Genomic DNA, 23744 nt, shown 5'->3' on the forward strand with positions numbered 1-23744 from the left:
CCCGCTACTAAGGAGGAGACCAGTGCTGCTAAGTACTATTAGGAACCCTGCCTCCCACATCCAGTTCTTTCTGAGAGCCTAGATCAATGGTTTCTGAGTTCATTTTTACAAAGGAGAAACAGCATTTCCTGCAATCAAGCCTATAACTCTCCCATGTTATTTTTTTGTTGCGTGTTTTGATTTCTTACCTCAATCATATCTACCCATTCTCGTACATTAAGAAAGCTTTTCTCACACGTAACATCATAAAGCAGCAAAACACCATCTGCTCTTCTGAAGTAAGACTTGGCAATGCTTCTGAATCTGGAGAAAAGCATGAGGGTAACAATTCTAATCAGTCAGTCAGTTTGGTGTTGCCTCATTCTTCATTTCTTTTATGCTCACTTTCCCCCCACCCCTCATCTTTAAAGCAAGTCTTGGGACTTCCCTGCTGGTCCAGTGGTTAAGAATCTGCTTTGCAATGTAGGGGGCGCAGCTTCGGTTCCTATTCAGGGAACTAAGATCCCACATGCCTCAGAGTAACTAAGCCTAAGCAAAACTGCTAACCCCTTGTGCCACAACTAGAGGGTCTGTGTGCTGCAACGGAAGATCCTGCATGACAACTAAAACCCGATGTAGCAAATAAATAAATAAATAAAAATACTAAAAAGAAAAACCAAGCCCAATTGAGAGGAATCTAGAGGCAACGTAATTCTGTGAAATGGTCATCCCAGAGGCCTAGAATGACCTAGTAAAAGGTAACGGGAGAAGAATTTGCCCTAGTGATTTACAAAAGTCAATCATTTTCTCCACCAAACAATCTCAAGAAAGTCTACAAAGCCCAGTGCATAGTCAGGACAAGGTTGAGAGCATAACTTCTAAAATTGTCAGCCCCAGCAACAAGCTACTGGAACCCGGGTGTGGGACACAGAGAAATATGGAAGGAGGGGCACATCCAAGCAAAACTACTTTTTGGGTGGTGGGTAGGGAGTACTGTGGGTGGCTGGAAGGAGACCCAACCATGTGGAACACCACAGGGTCCACACATGGGGTGTGGGGGGCTTCCCAGGGGAAGAGCACACCTCAATCTATATGTCCTAACTCAACCAAGTATAATATTTTGCAAGATCTTAAATAGGGCCCTGTCAACCACACGTTTTTTAAATGCTGCTAGAAAATATGAGCTCTGTGTGGGCAGGTATTTGTGTGTGTCTGTTCACTGTTGCATCTGAATGCTCTAAGTGGTGCTCCGTTACAGAGGTTGGCAGGTACCCCCAAACTTTTTTGCTGCACAACCAGATTCAGTCTGTTGCCAAAGAGATAAGATTAAGACCTATGCTTCACACTTCTGTCCATTGGCAATGAAAGGAAGAGAGGGAGTCGCCATATGCAGCTCTGTCTGTGTCTCTGCCCTTGAACAGAGGAGCTGACAGGTCCTCTTCTCCATCTTCTCTGGTGCCCCAGCTCCCCAGCTGCTCACACTGTTGCCACTTTCAGGAGTGCTGCCTCACTGACATTCTCTCACTAGGAAAGGGCACTCTCTTTTCCCCAACGGGTCACCAGTTCAAAGGGAGCTTAGAGGGGCTCACATGACTGACGATGGAAGAGTGAAGAAGGAAAGGATGCGGAAAAAAGCAAGCATTTTTAAAGTTCTAACACTATATCAGAACTATATTATCATGAGCACAAAAGACACCGAATGTCCTACAAGGCTTGTCCATGCAAACCCCAGCAGAATTCAAAGCTCTGGGGAAAGCACTCGCCTCTCCTGGCCAGCTGTATCCCACAGCTGCAGTACTGTCCGTTCTCCATCTACGATCAGCATTTTCATTTGAAAATCAACTCCTGAAAAAGAATGTAAGAGAACATGGAGAACACGATGTAAATAATTCCATTGGATTTTACTTTTCAAGCCCTCTTTAGAAGAGACAAAAGCCAATAAGGTGAAGTTCAGCGAGACAGAGGAAAGAACCTGGCCTTCAATGAAAGTGATGTTCACATAGTAATTATAAGCCAGACCACACATGCATATCACAGGTTGGCTGGCTTGGGGAAGGATTCAATCTGTGGACAAAAGGAAAATCTATGTTCTGTGTTCATGTAATTAGATGGACTCAGTTTTATATGTGTGCATGCACACAAATATGCCTATATATATATGCAGGTATATCCATGTGTGTCTGCATATGTATATAAGTACATGTATATGGTGAGTATATATGCCAGGTGCTCTAGCAACTGAACCAAATATTTTAGGCTTTTTATGACTCAAATTGAAGTGAACTTTCAGCTTTGTTATCTTGAAGGGTTATAACAGTACCATAAATTTACAAAGGCATCCATTGTGAAGAGGGTAACCAATATGTTTTAGGGTTTCTGGTTATCAAAATAAGAGTTCTTTGTGACCCCATGGACGGTAGTCTACCAGGCTCCACCGTCCATGGGATTTTCCAGGCAAGGATACTAGAGTGGGCTGCCATTTCCTTCTCCAGGGGATCTTCCCAACCCAGGGACTGAACCTGGGTCTCCTGCATTGCAGACAGACGCTTTACCGTCTGAGCCACCAGGGAAGCCCAGATAAATAATAATAATATATGATAATTTGCATATCTGCAACTTCTTTTTACTGATTATTATGCAAATGTGGAAATGAGGAGACTACTTTTCCTTGTTCTGAGAGGTATTATTCACGTGTTCCATTGTGAGGGAGGGGAGGGAACATACACTTGGCTATAATTCTGACCATGATGACCAACTGGCCATCGGGAAGATCACTTCATCAACATCAAGTGGCTCCTGATCAGAAAGGCTTTCCCTGGGCACCCTGTGCCAAAGGGCGCTTCTCCCAAACCTTGTTTTTAAAATGTGTTTCTCGTCCGTTTCCCTCTTGGTGGGCTGGGATCTAGCTGGCTTTGTTTCCTGAGTATCTGTGATGCCTGTGGGGCTTCCCTGGTGGCTCAGTCGGTGAAGAATCTGGTTGCAATGCAGGAGACCTGGGTTGGGAAGATCCCCTGGAGGAGGGCATGGCAACCCACTCCAGGATTCTCTTGCCTGGAGAATCCCCATGAACAGAGGAGCCAGGCAGCTGTAGTCCATGGAGTCTCAAAGAGTCGGATCCACTTGAGCGACTAAGCAGTGCCTGTAACAGTACATGGCTCACAGTAGGACTCCAGAAGTGCTTGCTGAATAAATGAATCCATCATCTCTGGCGTTAAAATTGGTTTGGTTGATCTCACTGGGTAAGCAGATACCTCAGTCCCTTGTTAGTCTTCCTTTCCAAAATTTAGGCCTTGGCCAAAGCAGAGGACTATTCTGTAGAGAAGGACATGTGAGCACTGACACACATATGTACATATGTATTATACAGAGGGAAAAGAGAGAGATCTGTGGGTCTGTGAATGTAATACCTAAAGAAAATAGAATCAACCTAAAGAAGGTCATTTTCCCATTATCCTCTGAAAAAGAACCATACCCAGGGTAGCACTTGTGTTTCCTCGAAATTCATTCTTGCAAAGTCTCATGAGGAAACTCGACTTCCCCACTGCAGCGTCCCCGGCCAGCACAATCTTGTAAGCCTTCTGCGAGCTGGAAGATTTATGGCTTTCATCCACCATGTCTGTCTAGGGGAAGGAAGCCGCAGTGGGTGACAAAGGCAGTGCCTGCTTTCTTCCTAGTAAGTTATATGATGTGAACATGAAGAGTGTTCATGAAGAGAAGTGTCTCTGAAACCACGTACCTGTGGTGAAAGTGCAGAGATGGGCTTTCTTGAGGAGCTAATGATACTGCCTTCACTAGCAGATCCCGGGGGATTCCAGTTCAGGATGGAAGCCACGCCTTCTGAGCCATATGTCTCTTCATCCCTTATATCAGGAACCTGTTTTGTTTTTTTTTTTAAGTCGGTCATTAAAAAACAAAGAAAGTCTTTCATTACACATGTACATTGTGAAATAAAGAGAAGGAAAATATGCTGCTGAATCAACAGTCAATGCTGTTAGGGAACAGAGTGGCCACAAAAGGAAATCTATTTTCCTTGTTCCCTAACTTGGTAGAGGAAAATGTTCTCCCAACTATGTTTCACATGTACAACCTTTAAAACAATGCCTATGACAGATAAAGCTCAAACAGGGTGGGATATGTATTTCTGTGGAAGAAAGGAGAGCAGGCCTAGGACTTGAAGCAGTGACTTCAGGGCTTACGTCCGTGTCTGAAGCATCACCCCCAAAGCTCTCTTGCATGCCGTGCGACTTCTGGAATCCCCTCTGGTGCTTGTATTCCACCTCCGAGTCATACTCATTGGAATCTCGCAGGGTAGACAAGCCACTGTCGAAGCAGCTCTCGGGCAGGCTGTCAACATCACAATTCATCCTCTGCATGGGATCACAGAGGGCCAGCGAGTCACAGTCCTCATCCATGTAGGAATAGCGGGATGATCTGGTAATAAAGGAGAGGACTACTATGCCTGAGGGCTAGTGATTCTCAAGATGACACAGCAATGGAATCAGACAGCAATGCAATCAAGACCAATATTTTTGTTCTTACCAAGAGCTGTAATGTATTCCATAATTAAGCATCAGGGGAAATAAAAAACTCAAAGAAACAGTTCATTCTATGCAACAATCGATTAAGATAAAGACATTTAAGTCAAGTCAAACATTTAATAAATGAAGTCATTTAAAAAAATCACCTTCCTTATACAAAAAGAATCAGAATGTCCAGGATATAAATGCAATCTCAAGTTGTGTTAACAAAAAACGTATACAGAACATGGGAACATTTTTATTCTCATGTGATCGGACCATATTCTGAACAGTGTGTTCATTTCTGGATAATATCTCTATTGTGACTTGAGACTTAAAACCCTCCAGTCTGAGAAATGATTCAGTGCACTTGGCTTAAGTTGTAATTGTTTCTTCTCTCCTCAAATACTTGGAAGAGCTGACACTAAAGGCCAACTGACAAACTTTTCTGGGAGTCACATCTCTAATCAACATGGTGAAAAATGACAGGCAATTAGAAATGTATGACCCTGGAATGGTTTGCATATGAGATGAGTTTTCTGCCACTAAATACTGACATGTCTGGAAAGACTCTGATGGGAGGGGTTTCCTAAGAAGGTGCACCATAGAAAAACTAGAAATCCTGACTTCTATGGATCTTTCTACTTGGGAAACGCCAATATTTTATAAATGTTCATTTTCTCATTTTATTTTGCTTTTCCATTTGATTCCCATAAGTATCTAAGTTTATACTGAAAGAAAACAAGAGTAACAACTTATTTAGTCCCTACTACACATCGGGAACCATACTAGCCACTTGATATGATATCATCAGAAAGAGGAAATGGGAAGGAAACATAGATCTCCAGATATGAGAAATATTATCATATAAAATATGAGAAATATTCTCAAATGAATATTCTTAGACAAGAAAGGGTAATCTTTATGGAAATATATGCCATGTAAACCTGAGAAGTCAAAAATATTTTGGTACTATTAGCAAATGTTTAAAATTAACTAAAAAGGTAATTTAATCACCTAACTTTCTGTAAATATGTTGCTCAATTATAAAGTCTTTCTCCTGGGACAGGAATTTCATACTATGTCTCAATCTGCTTAGCTAAATGTGTGTACATTTTTTTTATTTGTCTCATCTTTTATGAAACTCTCCTTCTGACACTGATTTTAGGTCAAGCTGTAAGAAACCTAAAGAAACCATTCCATTATAATATAATGAAATATATAAAAATATATAAAAATCAGCCCCATGTTATGATTAGTCAGAACATTTTTTTAAAACCTATTTGTATTTCTGATTGGGAATGACAGAGAAAAAAATCCTGATTGAAAAGACACCTTTATATAGAATCTAAATTAAAAATATAGGTATAGATCAGACTTTCTCCAGAGAAGGCAACGGCAACCCACTCCAGTACTCTTGCTTGGAAAATCCCATGGACGGAGGAGCCTGGTAGGCTGCAGTCTATGGGGTTACTACGAGTCAGACACAACTGAGTGACTTCACTTTCACTTTTCACTTTCATGCATCGGAGAAGGAAATGGTAACCCACTCCAGTGTTCTTGCCTGGAGAATCCCAGGGACCGGGGGGCCGGGTGGGCTGCCGTCTATGGGGTCGCACAGAGGTGGACACGACTGAAGTGACTTAGCAGCAGCAGCAGACTTTCTCAAACTCAACTTATATATATACCCCTTCAAAAGTAAACTAGTCTTTCTGCCTGAAGAATATTTTCATTACAATGAAATATGTAAAAATATAACACGAGTTATTATATATTTTAGAGTTCTTAGAAAAAACACAAAACTAAAACAAATATACTACTTAAAATCCAATAAGGACACAAAAGCAATAAATAAAATTAAATTTACAAGATGCTTTTGATTAAAAAATTTTAATTGAAATATAGTTGATGTATATTATATAAATTATAGGCACAGAATATAGTGATTCACAACTTCTACAAGTTATATACTCCATTTATAGTTATTATAACGTATTGGTTATATCCCCTGTGCTGTATAATATATCCTTATAGCTTTTTTATGCCTAATAGTTTGTACCTTTTACTACCCTACCCCTTTATTGCTCCTTCCTCCTCTCCCCACTAGTGGCTATTGGTTGGTTCTCTATATCTGTAAGCCCGCTTCTTTTTTGTTATGCAACTAGTTTGTTGCATTTTTTTAGATTCCACATATAAGAGAAATCATACAGTATTTGTCTTTTTCTGTATGATTTATTTCACTTAGCATAACGTCCTCTGAGTCTATCCATGTTGCTACACATGGCAAAAATTTCATTCCTTTTTTTTAATGGATGAGTTGTATCCTTTTAATCCTTTATCCTTTTATCCTTTAACACTACATCCTTTTAATCCATTCATCTGCTGATGGACACTTAGGTTGCTTACATATTGTGGCTATTGTAATGCTACTATGAACACTGGGCTGCATGTATCTTTTACAATGGTTTTTATTTTTTCCAGATACATACCCAGACATGGAATTGCTGGGTCATATCATCTGTTATTTGTGTTCTTTTTGATGATACCCATTCTGACAGGTGTGAGGTGATATCTTATTGTGGTTTTGATTTGAATTTACCTGATAATTAGTGATGTTGAGCATCTTCTCATATGCCTATTGGCCACTAGCATCCTCTTTAGAAAAATGTCTATTCAGTTCTGCCAATTTTTAAATTTGGTTGTTTGCTTTTTTGATGTTAAGTTGTATGAATTGTTTATGTATCTTGGATATTAACTCCTCATCGGTTATATCATTTCCAAATATTTTCTGCCACTGAGAGGGTTGTCTTTGATTTTCTGAGAGTTTCCTTTGCTGTGTAATAGCTTGTAAGCTTAATTAGGTCCCATTTGTTTGTTTTTGCTTTTATTTCCTTTGTTTTAGGAGACAGATCCAAAAACTATTCTATGGTTTATATCAGAGTGTTCTGCTTACATTTTCCTCTATGAGTTTTATGGTACCTGATCTTACACTTAGGTCTTTAATCCATTTTGAGTTTATTTTTGTATATCAGTTCAGTTCAGTTCAGTTGCTCAGTCGTGTCCGACTCTTTGCGACCCCATGAATCGCAGCATGCCAGGCCTCCCTGTCCATCACTATCTCCTGGAGTTCACTCAGACTCACATCCATCGAGTCACTGATGCCATCCAGCCATCTCATCCTCTGTCGTCCCCTTCTCCTCCTGCCCCCAATCCCTCCCAGCATCAGAGTCTTTTCCAATGAGTCAACTCTTCACATGAGGTGGACAAAGTACTGGAGTTTCAGCTTTAGCATCATTCCTTCCAAAGAAATCCCAGGGTTGATCTCCTTCAGAATGGACTGGTTGGATCTCCTTGCAGTCCAAGGGACTCTCAAGAGTCTTCTCTAACACCACAGTTCAAAAGCATCAATTCTTCGGCGCTCAGCCTTCTTCACAGTCCAACTCTCACATCCATACATGACCAGAGGAAAAACCATAGCCTTGACTAGACGGACCTTAGTCGGCAAAGTAATGTCTCTGCTTTTGAATATGCTATCTAGGTTGGTCATAACTTTTCTTCCAAGGAGTAAGCATCTTTTAATTTCATGGCTGCAGTCACCATCTGCAGTGATTTTGGAGCCCCCCAAAATAAAGTCTGACACTGTTTCTACTGTTTCCCCATCTATTTCCCATGAAGTGATGGGACTGGATGCCATGATCTTCGTTCTCTGAATGTTGAGCTTTAAGCCAACTTTTTCACTCTCCTCTTTCACTTTCATCAAGAGGCTTTTTAGCTCCTCTTCACTTTCTGCCATAAGGGTGGTGTCATCTGCATATCTGAGGTTATTGATATTTCTCCCGGCAATCTTGATTCCAGCTTGTATATATAGTGTTAGAGAATGTTCTAATTTCATTCTTTTACATAAAGCTATCTGGTTTTCCCAGGACAGCTACTGAAGATACTGTGTTTTCCTCATTGTATATTCTTGCCTCCTTGTAATAGATTTATTGACTGTAAGTGCATGGATTTATTTTTGGATTCTCTATCTTATTCCACTGATCTATATATGTGTCTGTTTTGATGACTATAGCTTTGTAGCATAGTCTGAAGTCTGTGAGTATGATTCCTCCAGCTCTGATATTCTTTTTCAAGATGATATTGGCTATTCAGGGTGCCCTGTATTTCCACACAAATTTTAAAATTATTTTTTCTAGTTCTGTGAAAAGTGCCTTCGGTATTTTGTTAAGGATTACACTGTTAGGGATTGCATTGACTGTAGATTGCACTGGTCATTTTAACAAATTTCATTCTTCCAATCCAAGAACACAGTATATGTTTCCATCTATTTGTGTCATCCTCAATTTCCTTCATTGGTGTCTTATAGCAGTAGTCCCCAACCTTTTGGTACCAGGGACTGGTTTCATTGGAAGGCAAATTTTCCATGGACCAGGGTGGGAGATATGGTTTAAGGATGATTCAAGCACATTACATTTATTGTGCACTTTATTTCTATTTTGCGGCAACCTCAGGATATTTCTGCCTTGACTTTAGGGTTAGGGTTCACACTCCTATGAGAATCTAATGCCGCTGCTGATCTGACAGGAGGCAGAGCTCAGGCAGTAATGTGAGTGATGGGGAGTGGCTATAAATACAGATGAAGCTTCACTTGCTCCCCTGCCACTCACCTCCTTTTGTGCAGCCTGGTTCCTAACAGGCTACAGACTGGGGTTGGGGATCCCTGTCTTATAGTTTTCCTAGACAAGTCCTTTACTTCCTTATGTATGTTTATTCCTAGGTATTCTTATTCTTTTTGATGAGATGATAAGTGAAAATATCTCAATTTGTGATAGTTCATTGTTAGTGTATAAAAATGTAACAGATTTCTGTTAAATTGATACAAAATTAATATATAAATTACAAATATAATATACAAATTACCTAATATACAAATTTGTATATATTATTATAATGTTACAAATTTGTAATATATAAATTACATTAATTAAATTAATATACAAGTTAATTTTGTATCCTGGAACTTTACCAAATTCAATGATGAACCTAACAGTTTTCTGGTAGCATCTTCAGGATTTTCTATGTATAGTTTCATGTCATCTGCTAACAGTGAATTTCACTTCTTCCTTTTCAATTTGAATTCCTTTTGTTTCTTTCTCTTCTCTGAGTGCTATGCATAGGACTTCCAAAATCATGCTGAATAAAAGTGGCAAGAGTGGGCATCCCTGCCTTGTTCCTGATTTTAGAGGAATGCTTTCAGTTTTTCATGTTGAGTATGGTATTAGCTGTGGGTCCATCATATATGGCCTTTATTATTTTGAGGTATGTTTCCTCTATGCCCGCTTTTTGGAAAATTTTTCAAATCATAAATGGCTGCTGAATTTTGTCAAAGGCTTTTTCTTCATCTATTGAGATGATCATATCATTTTCATTCTTCAACCTGTTAATGTGGCATATCACATTGAAACAGAAAAATCCTTGCATTCCTAGGATAAATTCCACTTGATCATGATGTATGATCATGTATGATCATGATGCATTGTTGGATTTGGTTTGCTAATATTTTGTTGAAGATTTTTTTTTCATCTATGTTTATCAGTGATATTGGCCTGTAATTTTCTTTTTTAGTGATACCTTTGTCTGGTTTCGGTATCAGGGTGATGGTGGTCTCAGAGGATGAGTTTGGAAGTATTCCCTCCTCTGCAATTTTTTGGACTAATTTGAGAAAGATAATTGCTAATTCTTCTGTAAATGTTTGGCAGAATTCACCTCTGAAGCTATCTGGTCCTGGACTTTTGTTTGTTGGGAGTTTTAAAATTACTAATTCAATTTCATTACTGGTAATTGTTCTGTTCATATTTTATATTTCTTCCTAGTTCATTCTTGGGAGACTGTACCTTTTTAAGAATTTGTCCATATCTTTTAGGTTGTTCACATTGGCATATAGTTGTTTGTAGTAGTCTCTTATAATCCTTTGTATTTCTGTGGTGTTGGCTATGTCTTTTCTTTTTTCATTTCTGACTATTGATTTGGACCCTCTCTCTTTTTTTTTTGATGAATCTGGCTAAAGGTTTATCAATTTTGTCTTTTCAAAGAATCTGCTTTTAGTACCATTGATCTTTTCTATATCTTTTAGTTTCTATTTCATTTATTTCTGATCTTGATGATTTCTTTCCTTCTGCTAACTTTGGGTTTTGTTTGTTCTTTCTCATTGCTTTCGGTGTAAGGGTAGGTTGTTTATTTGTGATTTTTGTTTCCTGAGGTAAGCTTATATTGTATAAACTTTCCTCTTAGAACTGCTTTTGCTGTGTCCCATAGGTTTGGATCATTATTTTTTAGTTTTCATTTACCTCTTGGCATTTTTAAAATTTCCTCTTTGACTTTCTCAGTGAGCCGTTGGTTCTTTCACAGCATATTGCTTAGTCTCCCAAGTGTTTGTGTTTCTTTACAGTTTTTTCTTGTAGTTGATTTTATTTCATTGTGTGTGGTTAGAAAGATGCTTGATATGATTTCAGTTTTCTTAAATTTACTGAGGCCTGCTTTTGTGGCCTAACATGTAATCTATCCTGGCAAATGTGCCATGTACACTTGAAAGAATGTGTATTCTGCTACTTTTGGATGGAATGGTCTCTCTGTATCAATTAAGTCCATCTGGTCTAATGTCATTTAAGGCCTATGTTTCCCTATTGATTTTCTATCTGAATGATCTGTCCATTGATGCAAGTTAAAGTCCTCCCCACTACTATTGTGTTACTGCTGAGTTTTCCTTTTTTGTCCATCAATATTTGCTTATATATTTAGGTGCTTCTATGTTGGGTTTAGATATATTTACAATTGTTATATCTTCTTGGATTCATCCCTTGATCATTATGTAGTATCCTTTTTTGTCTTATAACAGTCTTTATTTTAAAGTCTATTTTGTCTGATACAAGTATTGCTATTCCAGCTTTCTTTGGATTTTCATATGTATGGAAATCCTTTTCCCATCCCTTCACATTCAATCTGTGTGTGTCTCTAGATCTGAAGTGAGTCTCTTGTAGGCTACACATATATGGGTCTTGTTTTTATATCCATTCAGTCACTCTATGTCTTTTGGTTGAAGTATTTAGTCCATTTACATTGTTGGCAGGGTGATTTTAGCAGAAACTAATGTCTGTGGCTGGGGATTTGTTATGTAAGTGAAAGTCGAAATGTCTCTTGTCAGTAATGTTTGGGTAACAAAAGACATATATATATGTCTCTGGTCAATACTGTGTTAAAGTAATTATCGATGTGAAGAATCTTCCTGCCAAGCAGGAGACACGGGTTCGATTCCTGGGTCAGAAAGATCCCCTGGAGAAGGAAATGGCGAGCCATTCCAGTATTCTTGCCTCAGAAATCCCATGGATGATAGAGCCTGGCAGGGTACAGAGCATGGGGTTGCAAAAGAGCTGGGACATGACTTAGTAACTAAACAAACAAACAAAAACAATCTTATTGTCATTTAAAATATTATTTTCATCTTGTTTTGTAGTTATTTTTTCCCTTTCTTCTTCTTTTGTTCTTTTCTCTTGTGATCTGATGACTAATAAGTTTTACATTAGCATCAAAAAGAAAATAAAATATTAACTTCCTATATCAAACTGTAACTACCCTCTGAAGGAACATCAGTCTGGATCATGGTGGCCCTCTAGTGACTGTTCAAGGTTATGAGCACAGAAGTGCTGCATTCCTGTCACTTTGAGGCAATGGGATGTGATGACTTTGTCCCTTAGTCATATTGCTAAGGAGCTCTTTGTTTAGTACTACCAGCCTTATTCATGGTGTCCACTATTTTAAAAAATGAATCATGGTGAAATTTCTGAAATAATTTTCAGTAATCTAGCTTTCCCCTTATTTGCTTAGAACTGACCTTAAGCATCAGTAAAGAAAAATAGCATCACACCCATATATTTTAAAAAGTAACATCTACTTCTCAAAAACAGAAAAGCCAGATGCCTAGAGATACCATTAAAACTTTTTATTTCACAAATCAGTGAAAAAATTCTGATATTTGCATAAAATCTTATTAAAAGTGATCACCAATAACCTTTGAAAATAGACCTTCTGGAAAAGCTATCTGGCCATTTTGCTGTTGCCAAGATATTAAGTGCATTATTCTTTAGCCCAAAAGTTCTCAAATGAAAAGGGAAGGAACATAAAATATGAAAGTGGCATCAGAAATGAAGGGCCAGAGATATACAGTTTATGCACTCACTTCTACCATCAAACTTTGATACACTACAAAATGAGCCTTCTAAGTAGCAACACTGGACACATATGGTAAATCTCCTACATATGAACCTTCAAGTTGTGAACTTTAAAAGATGTGAACATGAATTTCATCAACGTCAGACATGAATGAAATTGCCCTCCATCTCCTATTGCTGACAATTCTTCAGCTCTACCATCTCCCACCTCCTCTCCTATCTCCATTCAGTAACTCTTCTTACCTGCTCACTCAGTGCCAGCCCCTGTATGCCAGCTGCTGTACTTACTACGGTACTTTTCAAGGTACTGGACTATAAGACTAAAAATGTTTGCTTTATTTTTTGAGTTTGCTTTTTATGTATTATTTATGTGAAAATATTATAAACCTATTGCAATATAGTATTGTAGAGCAGGTTGAATTAGTTGGGTACCTAGCCAAACTTTGTTAGACTTATGAACAAACTGGACTTGTGAATGTGCTCTTGGAATGGAACTCATTTGTATACAGGGGATTTATTGTATATGTACACACATGTGTACACAAATATAATCTTTCAGTTTTCATTGCTAGATCTCAAGTTATAGCAGGGCCAATATTTCACTTCATTTGATTAAAAACAAGCTAAATTCTCACTTCTGGAAAGCTTCTGTGACTCCTTTAGTACATTAACTCATAAACATCTACTCTCTACATTTCTATTTGTTTCAAAAGTTTCCCTTTCCTTGAACATAGCTTGCATAATATATACTGAGCTGCTAAACATTTACAGATTGTTCCAAGAATCTTAACATCATACACCACAAAATCATGTATGGTAGTTCCACTGGCTTCCCTGAAACACCTCTTATAAAGGGCACTTCTAAGAAATAAGACATAATAGGGATGAAGTAAGGGTGAGCATACGTAAAACCAAGTCATGATAACATCTTAAAGAAATCACTCTCTGAAACATTTTAAAACACTTTAATCTTTACGTGTTTCATGTTTCAGAAATTTACAGAGAGTAGAAAATATAAATTAGTGCCCCAAATATATTCTTTTAATTCACCTCTAAGGAAATGTACTTTCCTTTTAACTTTGATCCAGAATTCAAACAAAAAGTTAAAAAGTGTTAACATACCTGTCATAGCCCAGAGGTTGAGGAGAATGAAGATTAAATTTAGGACTGCTTCTAGAAATTGTATTCCCTGGTGAGATATTATTTATGCGCTGTAATACATAAAATATAGAAGTAACATTTTGTCATTCCATTTAAACATTTTATATACATTTAAAAAACCTGTAGTACACTAATTTACTAATGTAATTGAGAGTTTGGTATCCTACATGAGAAAATGTAAGCACAGATATCAAGGGAAAAAGTGCAACAAATGCCCAAAGGACTCTGTCTCTTCATCATGTCTCAAGTCCAAACTCTGCCATATAAGCCCTCAAGGGGCATCCTGGCTCCCAAATTTGCCAGGACCCTGCAGTACCAGCTTTGGATTAGTCTCTTCTCAAATCATCATTTGACTTAGTGACTGACTCATCCACACCCAAAGCTGTGGCACTGGAACCCCAACCTTGAAGCTGACCTCCAAAAGTCAGGGAAGAGGCTTTCTGGCTTTCTGGTTTGGAAAAGGTCCTCAAAATTCTAAATGGGCCTTAGCCTGTTTCTGTAGGAGGGTTTAAAAGCCCAAGGTCTCCACTCTGGTGATCTCATGATCACAAAGAACAACCAAAGAGTCTAAATAAACTCCTCGGCCAGAAGCACTCTCTCTCTTCTCTCTACAGGGAAATAGTTATTTGTACCTCCATGAGACATCTTACTTTTTATTATTTTTTTTCTTATATCTTACTTTTTATATTAGTGGTATCTGTGCACATCTTAATTCCCTGCATGTGTGCAAAGTTGCTTCAGTTGTGTCCAACTCTTTGCAGTCCCATGGACTGTAGCCCACCAGGCTTCTCTGTCCATGGGATTCTCTAGGCAAGAATACTGGAGTGGGTTGCAATTTCCTCCTCCATGGGATCTTCCTGACCCAGTGATCAAACCCATGTCTCTTATGTCTCGTGCATTGGTAGAAGGGTTCTTTACACTAACACTACCTGGGAAGCCCCCTTAAGTCCTTACCATACTAGAAACTTTTCCAGGATCCAGGCCACACCTTTTATATCTTTCTCTGGTTTTCTGGAACATTGAACAAAGCGTTGGCAAACATCTACACATTATTCAGAGAAGTGGCATATTTTTTAATTTGGGAAAATGTTGCTTCCTTTTATTATATTAAATTGTTTTCTCATTCTTAAAAGTGCTAAGAAAATACACGATTTTTTAATCAAAATACTCTACCACAAGAAAGAAGAAAATGCGTTATAAAATTCTGTGGCATACCAAGGATCTGCTGAACTTGCTGTAGCTGTTTTCAAGGGCACTCCTTAGGCCGTCGTTACTGTCATGCAGTTTCCTGTTAGCTGTTCTACAGAGTAAATACATACAATACATAAGCAGATAAGGAAAGTATTAGTGGGATCAATGTCACCACTTTCTTTTCAGGCTGTGATGTTCAGAGCATGGACCTATTACCTCTTGTAACTTTCTACCACTTCCTTTCAAATCTTCTAAACTGAGATGTTAATTCATTACTAGAAGTGCAACTTAACAATGTGTCAACTCTCTTTAAAGGTCTCCAGGCATTTTAGGAGTGAGTCAGTCATGCTGTGGAAACTGCTTCTCCTTCAAGGAGCTCCACTGTTAAGACAGGTTTGGTGTAGACCTTTCTGTTCCCTAAAGGCCTGAAGCCAGCCCGCCCCACGTACTCTCTCTTCCCTCCATGCTGGAGGAATAGATCTGTGGTGTTCTGCCACACTTCTTTCTCCTGGCTCCTCCTACTTGTGGCCTGGTTCTGTACTGCCAGGCACGTTATGTACCAGTTAAAACCTCCAATGTTACAGCTACATGCAAAAAAATGAAATTAGAACACCTCCTAACACCATACACAAAGAGAAACTTGAAATGGATTAAAGACCTAAATGTAAGACCAGAAACTATAAAACTCTTAAGAGGAAAACATAGGCAGAACGCTTGATGACATAAATCAAAGCAAGATCCTCTGTGACCCACTTCCTAGAATAATGGAAATAAAACAAAAGTAAGCAAGTGGGACCTAATTAAACTTAAAAGCTTTTGCACAGCAAAGGAAACTATAAATAAGGTGAAAAGACAACCCTCAGAATGGGAGAAAATTCCCTTTTTCTCCCAAAGGAAACAACTGACAAAGGATTAATTTCCAAAATATATAAGCAGCTCATACAACTCAATACCAGAAAAACAAACAACCCAGTCAAAAAGTGGGAAAAAAGACCTAAACAGACATTTCTCCAGAGAAGACATACAGATGGTTAACAAATACATGAAAAGATGCTCAATACTACTCATTTTTAGAGAAATGCCAATCAAAACTGCCATGAGATATCACCTCACACTGGTCAGAATGGCCATCATCAAAAAGTCTACAAACAATAAATGCTGGAGAGGGTGTGGAGAAAAGGGAGCCCTCTTGCACTGTTGGTGAGAATATAAATTGATAAAGCCACTATGAAAGACAGTATGGTGATTTCTTGAAAAAACTAGGAATAAAACCACCGTAAGACCCAGCAAGCCCACTCCTAGGCATATACCCTGAGGAAACCAAAACTGAAAAAGACACATGTATCCCACTGTTCATTGTAGCACTGTTTACAATACCTAGAACATAGAAGCAACCTAGATGTCCATCAGCAGATGAATGGATAAAGAAATTTTGGCACATATACACAATGAAGTATTACTCAGCAATAAAAAAGAACACATTTGAATAGTTCTAATGAGGTGGATGAACCTAGAGCCTATTATACAGTGTGAAGTAAGTCAGAAAGAGAAAGTCAAATATCATATACTAACGCATATATGTGGAATCTAGAAAGATGGTACTGGAGAATTTATCTACAGGGCACCAATGGAGAAAGACATAGAGAACAGACTTATGGACATCGGGAGAGGGCAGGAGAAGGTGAGATGTATGGAGAGAGTAACATGGAAACTTACATTACCATATGCAAAACAGATAGCCAATGGGAATTTGCTGTATGTCTCAGGGAACTCAAACAGAGTTCTGTAGCAACCTAGAGGGGTGGGATGGGGAGGGAGGTGGGAGGGAGGTTCAAGAGGAAAGGGACATATGTATACCTTATGGCTGATTCATGTTGAGGTTCGACAGAAAACAACAAAATTCTGTAAAGCAATTATCCTTCAATTAAAAAATAAATTAATTTTAAAAAAAGCTCCAATATTGACTGAGGGTTCAAACCCCAACTCAGGCACTTACTTTCCATATATCTTACAGAAGCCATTTAAACGGCCAGAGCCTCAGCAACCTCTAAAATCAAATACTCTCTGCCTTAGAGACCAGCTACTCTTTCCCTGCTTCAGGTTTATTCATCCTTCAGAACTCAATTCAATTGTTTCTTCCTCCAAAAACACTTTCTGGACCTTCCTGGATAGGAGAATGCCCTTATGAGATACATGGCTCCCCTTGGCCCCCCTCTCTCCTTGGCACATTATATTTAGAAGTACTGATGAGGTTCCAACTTCTTCCCCTAGTCTAGCCCATAAGGAGAGAGGCTAAGTGCCTCTCTGAGTGTCAGCTCCTGGCATACCTGAACCATAAAAGGTGCTAAATGAAAACCTGCTGAATAAATGAATAGATGAATTAACAGGATTTTTATAACATATCAACTCTATCAGTGCCACAGGTGAAGTTTAATAAGCATTTGTAATGGTGAAAAAATCATCAAGCCTGACCTGACATTTTCTGGCGGAAGTAAAACCAGAAGAAAATATTGCCTGGGAGAAAAGAGAGAAAGAGTGTCAGGGAAGAGGGAGGTTTTGTCAGTGAGGTCCTCAGAGAATGGATTCTGCAGCTTAGTTGCAGAGCTGACAGAGCAGGTGCAATATATCCAAGAGATTAAAAAAAAAAGAAAAATATACTGCTAACCAGGCACAATAAACTGAGTGAGAATGATCGTGTATGCCTAGTGATGTGACATGCTCTATGCGGGATGCCTGAAACCTCTCAGTGTGCCAAGCTGCACAGAAAGCTGATGAGGTCAGGGCTGTTGTTCTTTACAGTATAATAAATGTATTATAAAGATACGCTGGACATACCAACCTGATTTAAGAGGACTTTTAGAGAATTATAATCTTGTTCCTGGATTGGAGGAGTTTATGTAGGATTAGCAGCATCAGAAAGCTAAACTAATGCGCCAAAGTCACCATATCAAGAAGGAACATGTGTGGGTCTCCGAATCCAGCCTCTGATATATGGCAACTCGTGTTATATGTGGCACGTGTTTTACTAACAAAATATAAGTTAAATGTAAGTGTGATGAGAAATATGAGAACTTACTGGAGTATTTCAATTTGCCTCTCAAGACTATTTCGATCTTCTGTGTATTCTCGGATTATTTCCAGATCCCTGTAAAATTACATTTTATGTTTGAATGAGCATTAGGTGTTCAGTCCTGCCTTACCTATAACTACTCTCCCAGACTCTTTTCCACCTCTTCCAAAGTCCTGTGCCCTTGACCATGGTTTCTATCTCTCCATGCTCCTGCTCAGATTCTCTCAGCCCATTAGCAGCCTTTTCTCCCCTGTGAGCCACAAGCATACCCAAACCTCTGCTTCCTCCTGCAAGGCTCTGCTTCCTCCATTCCCCCTGCAGCATCCACAGCTCCTCCACCCCAGCCCACTGCCCTGACTCTGTTCCTTACTGGGACTGAACCCCTGGCCTTCTACTAAGCCTCCTCTCCACAGGTGCTCACATTACCCATTCAGCCCAACCCACTCTCTCACCTCTGCTTATTCTGCTTTTTCCAAGTCTTACTGCTACTGCTGCTAAGTCGCTTCAGTCGTGTCCGACTCTGTGTGACCCCAGAGACGGCAGCCTACCAGGCTCCTCTGTCCCTGGGATTCTCCAGGCAAGAACACTGGAGTGGGTTGCCATTTCCTTCTCCAATGCATGAGAGTGAAAAGTGAAAGTGAAGTTGCTCAGTCGTGTCCAACTCTTCGTGACCCCATGGACTGCAGCCCACAAGCTCCTCCGTCCATGGGATTTTCCAGGTAAGAGTACTGGAGTGGGGTACCATCAAGCCTTACGCAACCCCAGTCCCAGCTATATTAATACTCCTTTCTCATCTCTGTGCTCCCAGCCCTGCTGGCCCTCCCCTCCCCACCCTAAGCCACAGAGAGATCCACAGAACCAGGCTTTCTCTGTTCACTATAAACTCATGCTCAACAAGTCCTCTGTTGCTTTATTATGAAGCGGTCCTGGCCTTCTCCTTAAAATGTCCTTTCAGAACATCAGCCACTTCCCTCCAGCCCCCATCTCACCCCAGCCCCATTTCTAAGCAGACAACCCCTATCACTATCTTCCCCAGACCCTCAGGCTGTCAAATTTTGTCCATAATAACTAACTTGCCCATTTGTACTCTTGATAACGCTACAAGTTTCCCAATTGTCTCTAGGAATTTAAGTTCCTTAGCCAAAAATTCTGGGACCTTACGTTACAGCCTTAAACTAGTTTTAAAACTTTTGCCTTTCCATTCAAAATATCTTTTCTGTCCACTGGCCTGACCACTGTTCCCCAAACTAATCATATCCCTCCTTATGTCCTTGCCTCTGCTTTGGGTTTTGCCATACATGGAATGTCTCTGAGACTCTTTTTCCATCTGTAAAATGGGGATAAGGAAAGTTCCTATTGCATAGGAAACTGTGACTGAGTTAATGCTGCTGTTGCTGCTGCTGCTAAGTCGCTTCAGTCGTGTCTGACTCTGTGCGACCCCAGAGATGGCAGCCCACCAGGCTCCCCCATCCCTGGGATTCTCTAGGCAAGAACACTGGAGTGGGTTGCCATTTCCTTCTCCAATGCACGAAAGTGAAAAGTGAAAGTGAAGTCGCTCAGTTGTGTCCGACTCTTAGTGACCCCTTGGACTGCAGCCCACCAGGTTCCTCCATCCATGAGATTTTCCAGGCAGGAGTACTGGAGTGGGGTGCCACTGCCTTCTCTGAGTTAATGCTAATGAAGTACTAAAGAGAGTGTCAGGCAGTTGTCAGTGGGACCTGTGTTACTTGTTGACAAGCTAAACTCAAGTGTCTCTTCTTTAATAAAGTCTCCACCTTTCTGAACTATAAAGAACACTTTGTCTACCATCTCATGGCAATAAACACAATGTGTGACACTGCTGGTGGTGTTGTTTCTGACTTTGTTAAGTTCTTATGCTATTTAACTCCGTAACCTTTTAGCTTTTAAATTTCCCAACTAAATCTGAAGTTCTCAAAGAGCAGAGGCCACATCTTTTCTATTTTTAAAATGTACTCTACACTCATAACTCCTTATCTAGCTCAGGGACCTGTATATAGTAAGCACTTAATAAATGTATGACGGCTTTTCACTGTGCGTGTGCATGCTCAGTCATGTCCGATTCTTTGCAACCTCACAGACTGTAGCTCACCAGGCTCCTCTATCCAGGGAATTTCCCAGGCAAGAATACTGAAGTGGGTTGCCATTTCCTACTTCAGGGGATCTTCCGGACCCAGGGACCAAACTCGTATCTCCTGCATTGGCAGGTGGATTTTTTACCACTGAGCCACCTGGGAAGCTTTCCATTACCGGATCTTAATTCTGAATAAGGTTGGCAAAACAACAAACAAAACACAAGATATTTTTCTCAAGTGTACATGCACTAGGGGATACATGCATACAACCATGCATACAGATGCGTTTTCATATTTATAATACTCCTATATGAATATCTATGTGTATCCTCCTTATGTATAATTACCTGCCTTTGTGTGTAGATGTGCGTGTTAGATCCTATATTATGAACACCATATTGCAAAACTAAAGCATAGTAAAAATAAAATGACTTGCCTATGTTGCAGGGCTGGAATTTCTACCTTCAAAGCACCTCAGCACTGCCTCTTGATACTTTAGGTATGTTCTTCTGCTCCCATTTAATTCAAATGTTTCTAAGCCCTGCACTGTTCTGAGCAGTCAATAATTAATCAGTTTGTTTTTAAAAAAATTAAAAACTAGATCTGACACTAAACATAAAATCTTTAGAAAGCAAAGAAAATATTAGCAAAGTTAATAAGTAACCCCTTATTACTATGTAGCTAAGCTTCATTCACATGGATGTTACCTGAATAAACATTCCATTCAAACTACAAAGTAAAATGTGAAGTTTCATACCTTTCAGAATTCAGACTCTGATCAGCATAATCACTTTTCAAAGAATCTAATTCACTCTGAAGAAAGGCTATGTTTGTCTGTGCTTCTAAAAGATCTTTCTTAACTTTCTGATTTTCCTAGAGGAAAGAAACAATGCAGGTCATTAGACTCGGAGTTTCTTCCACTGGGAGACCTGAAGTCAAATACAGTGTAACTTTCCCACATGTCACTCTCACTCCTCCACAGTCTTCAAACCTTGGTGTTCAAAGAACTAATTATCAATTCAAGGTAATTTTAAATTTTAATAAAGTATTAAAATGTCAAAATTAAATTCTCAAAGTTGTTGTTGTTGTTCTTCTTTTTTAAATACTTGGGCATTTGCTGCAAAACTACAACAGTAAAGAGTTTATCATGAGGATACTTTAACATGTCATTGGTAAAACAATGGAGACCAAACATTTAAACATCTGCTTTACTTAATGAGAGCTGTGGAATTACTGATAGTGTTGTGGAATTGACAGTATCTATTACCAGGTAGACGGGCTACTTTTCATAATAAATCCTATCACTTAACATTGTTAAGTTTTACACTTAAAAATAAGCCTGTGTGGTTAGGAAATTTCTATATTTTTCTTAAAAACAAAAGAGAAAGAACAAAAAAAGATCACTGGAAGTTTCTCGTTAAATATGGTAGACTGGGCACATGAATTAGTCTTCTTTCCCTTTTGAGACCCTATTAACATGAAATACCAAAGGAAATAAACTAATAAAAGAATGGAAGGGGGGCCAGTCAACAATCAAGTGATCTAAAAACATTGCTGGAAAAAGGAAACTGGATGGCAATGCACTGACAAAGGGAAGAAAGAAGGGGAAAATGAGGTCCAGATGATAGGTGTTGAAGGTTCTGCTGTAGAGCAGAGCAGAGACAATTGGTCAGGCAGAAGCCCAGAGAGTGAGAAGAGGGCTGAAAACAGACATTAAAATTGGATATTAAGTCATGCTGCCTCTCAAGCCCATACCTGCTCTTACTCTAGGAAAGAAGAGCAGAAAGCCAGAGCTGATTCCAAAGGCAACAAGTTATTTAAAAATAACTGAATGATTCCCCAAAGGAAAGCTAAGGCTTCTCTTTGTACATATCTGTGCCTCATGCATATGGTAACTGGGGTTCCATGTCTGACAGCCAGCTTTACATACAGAGCTTCAAGGAGACTGTCTTTCAGAAGAGAGGCCCTGAGGTAAAGAGATATTTGCTTAGCTGCACAGGAATCATACATTGGCTACCTGAAATGGTCAGAAATTCCAAGGTGACATTTGGGTAGCAATTTTAAAAAGCAATCAATCCAATAAGACTTGAAATCTCCTGGACTCCAAAACTTCTCCAATATTTTCAGGAGAAGAAAAAACAAATTCCATGTACTGGAAAGAACAGATAGAAGTTGCAAGGTATCAGGGATATGAAGATGACAGAGTTTCTTTTTATAAGTAGCCAAAAACCCCACCAAGAGAGTCCAAGAGAAGTAAGCAACTCTTTAAAGTCATGATGATTCAAGCACAAAACCAACTAAGAGGTAGCAAAATCTGGAACTGGTAGTACATAAATGGATCCTAACTACAAACCTGGGGGACCTTCTCTTTTTGAGTGGCACAGGGATAATAAGTGGAGAGAAATAAATGCAATTCTAGCTCATTCATGCTCACTTCTTGGCTCTGCAGGGGAGAATAGATTCATAATAAAGAAAATATTCATTATTGGCTTTCAGTGTTTTGAGTCAACCTGGAAACTAAAGAAAATGAAGATGATGAAACAGATATAGATATTATCAGTTCTGGCAACAGAAATACTAGAGATATTGTCAGCAGAAGATGGAAAGGGACAGCAAGAGGAAGGATAGGGCAGTAAGACCTCATCTTACAAAGCTAGGGAAACAGATCTGAGTTTATGTTATATGAATGCAGGGGTTAACTAATAAATGTTTAAAGGGCACATAATCATTGCTCTGAGTAAAAAATAAATAAAAGCATTTACAATAGGTATTAGGTAATAGATTGAGGGAAAAGTCTGCCAAAATTGTAACACCTTTAGTCAGAAGCATTTCAAAGACTCTCTAACTGTAGTATTAATTTCTCTTTAAGTTTTTATTCCTGTAACACTGAAATCATAGCATGATTTTATTTAAGAAACAGTAGTCTAACAGAAAATACATTACCGAAAATGAAAAGGTAATTCTTACCATTGATAAGTCATAAATTTGTTTCTTTAATGCAGCCACATCTTGTTTCTGACTTATGTGTTTTGATTGTTCTTCTAGCTGAAAAAGCAAGTAAAAGTTGAGCATTTACAAACTCACTTTTAGTTGGTTCCATTAAGTTTAGGAATACATTGACATTCAGATATGGGAATTCTAAACATCTTCAATTTTGAACATTATACAACCATATAAATCATTAAATTAAATGTAATCCATAAGAATTTGAAATTTTTCTTTAAATAATTAAAATCTTTGAAGTGGGGGTTTATTTATTTTTGCCAGGTCCTACTTAAAAAAATTTATTTATTTTAATTGGAAGCTAATTACTTTACAATATTGTGGTAGTTTTTGTCATATATTGACATGAATCAGCCATGGGTATACATGTGTCCCCCTGTTCTGAACTCCCTCCCACCTCCCTCCCCACCCATCCCTCTGGGTTGTCCCAGTGCACCAGCTTTGAGTGCCCTGCTTCATGCATCGAACTTGGACTGGTCATCTATTTCACATATGGTAATATACGTGT

General features: G+C 39.0%; 1 protein-coding gene across 1 annotated transcript in view; it reads right to left on the reverse strand.

The window, feature by feature from the left end:
* RASEF (RAS and EF-hand domain containing) overlaps positions 1–23744 on the reverse strand; it is a 79942-nt gene that overhangs the window by 15345 nt on the left and 40853 nt on the right. The window contains exons 5-14 of the mRNA XM_040244423.1: positions 23201–23278; positions 20991–21106; positions 18147–18215; positions 15095–15179; positions 13841–13929; positions 4176–4410; positions 3716–3853; positions 3452–3599; positions 1743–1824; positions 189–303 (exon numbers count right to left, since the gene is read on the reverse strand). Of these exons, the coding sequence (XP_040100357.1) occupies positions 189–303; positions 1743–1824; positions 3452–3599; positions 3716–3853; positions 4176–4410; positions 13841–13929; positions 15095–15179; positions 18147–18215; positions 20991–21106; positions 23201–23278 (1155 nt within the window). The remainder of the gene's footprint in view (positions 1–188; positions 304–1742; positions 1825–3451; positions 3600–3715; positions 3854–4175; positions 4411–13840; positions 13930–15094; positions 15180–18146; positions 18216–20990; positions 21107–23200; positions 23279–23744) is intronic.

The sequence above is a fragment of the Oryx dammah genome, unplaced genomic scaffold (assembly GCF_014754425.2).
Source record: "Oryx dammah isolate SB20612 unplaced genomic scaffold, SCBI_Odam_1.1 HiC_scaffold_1, whole genome shotgun sequence".
NCBI lineage: Eukaryota > Metazoa > Chordata > Mammalia > Artiodactyla > Bovidae > Oryx > Oryx dammah.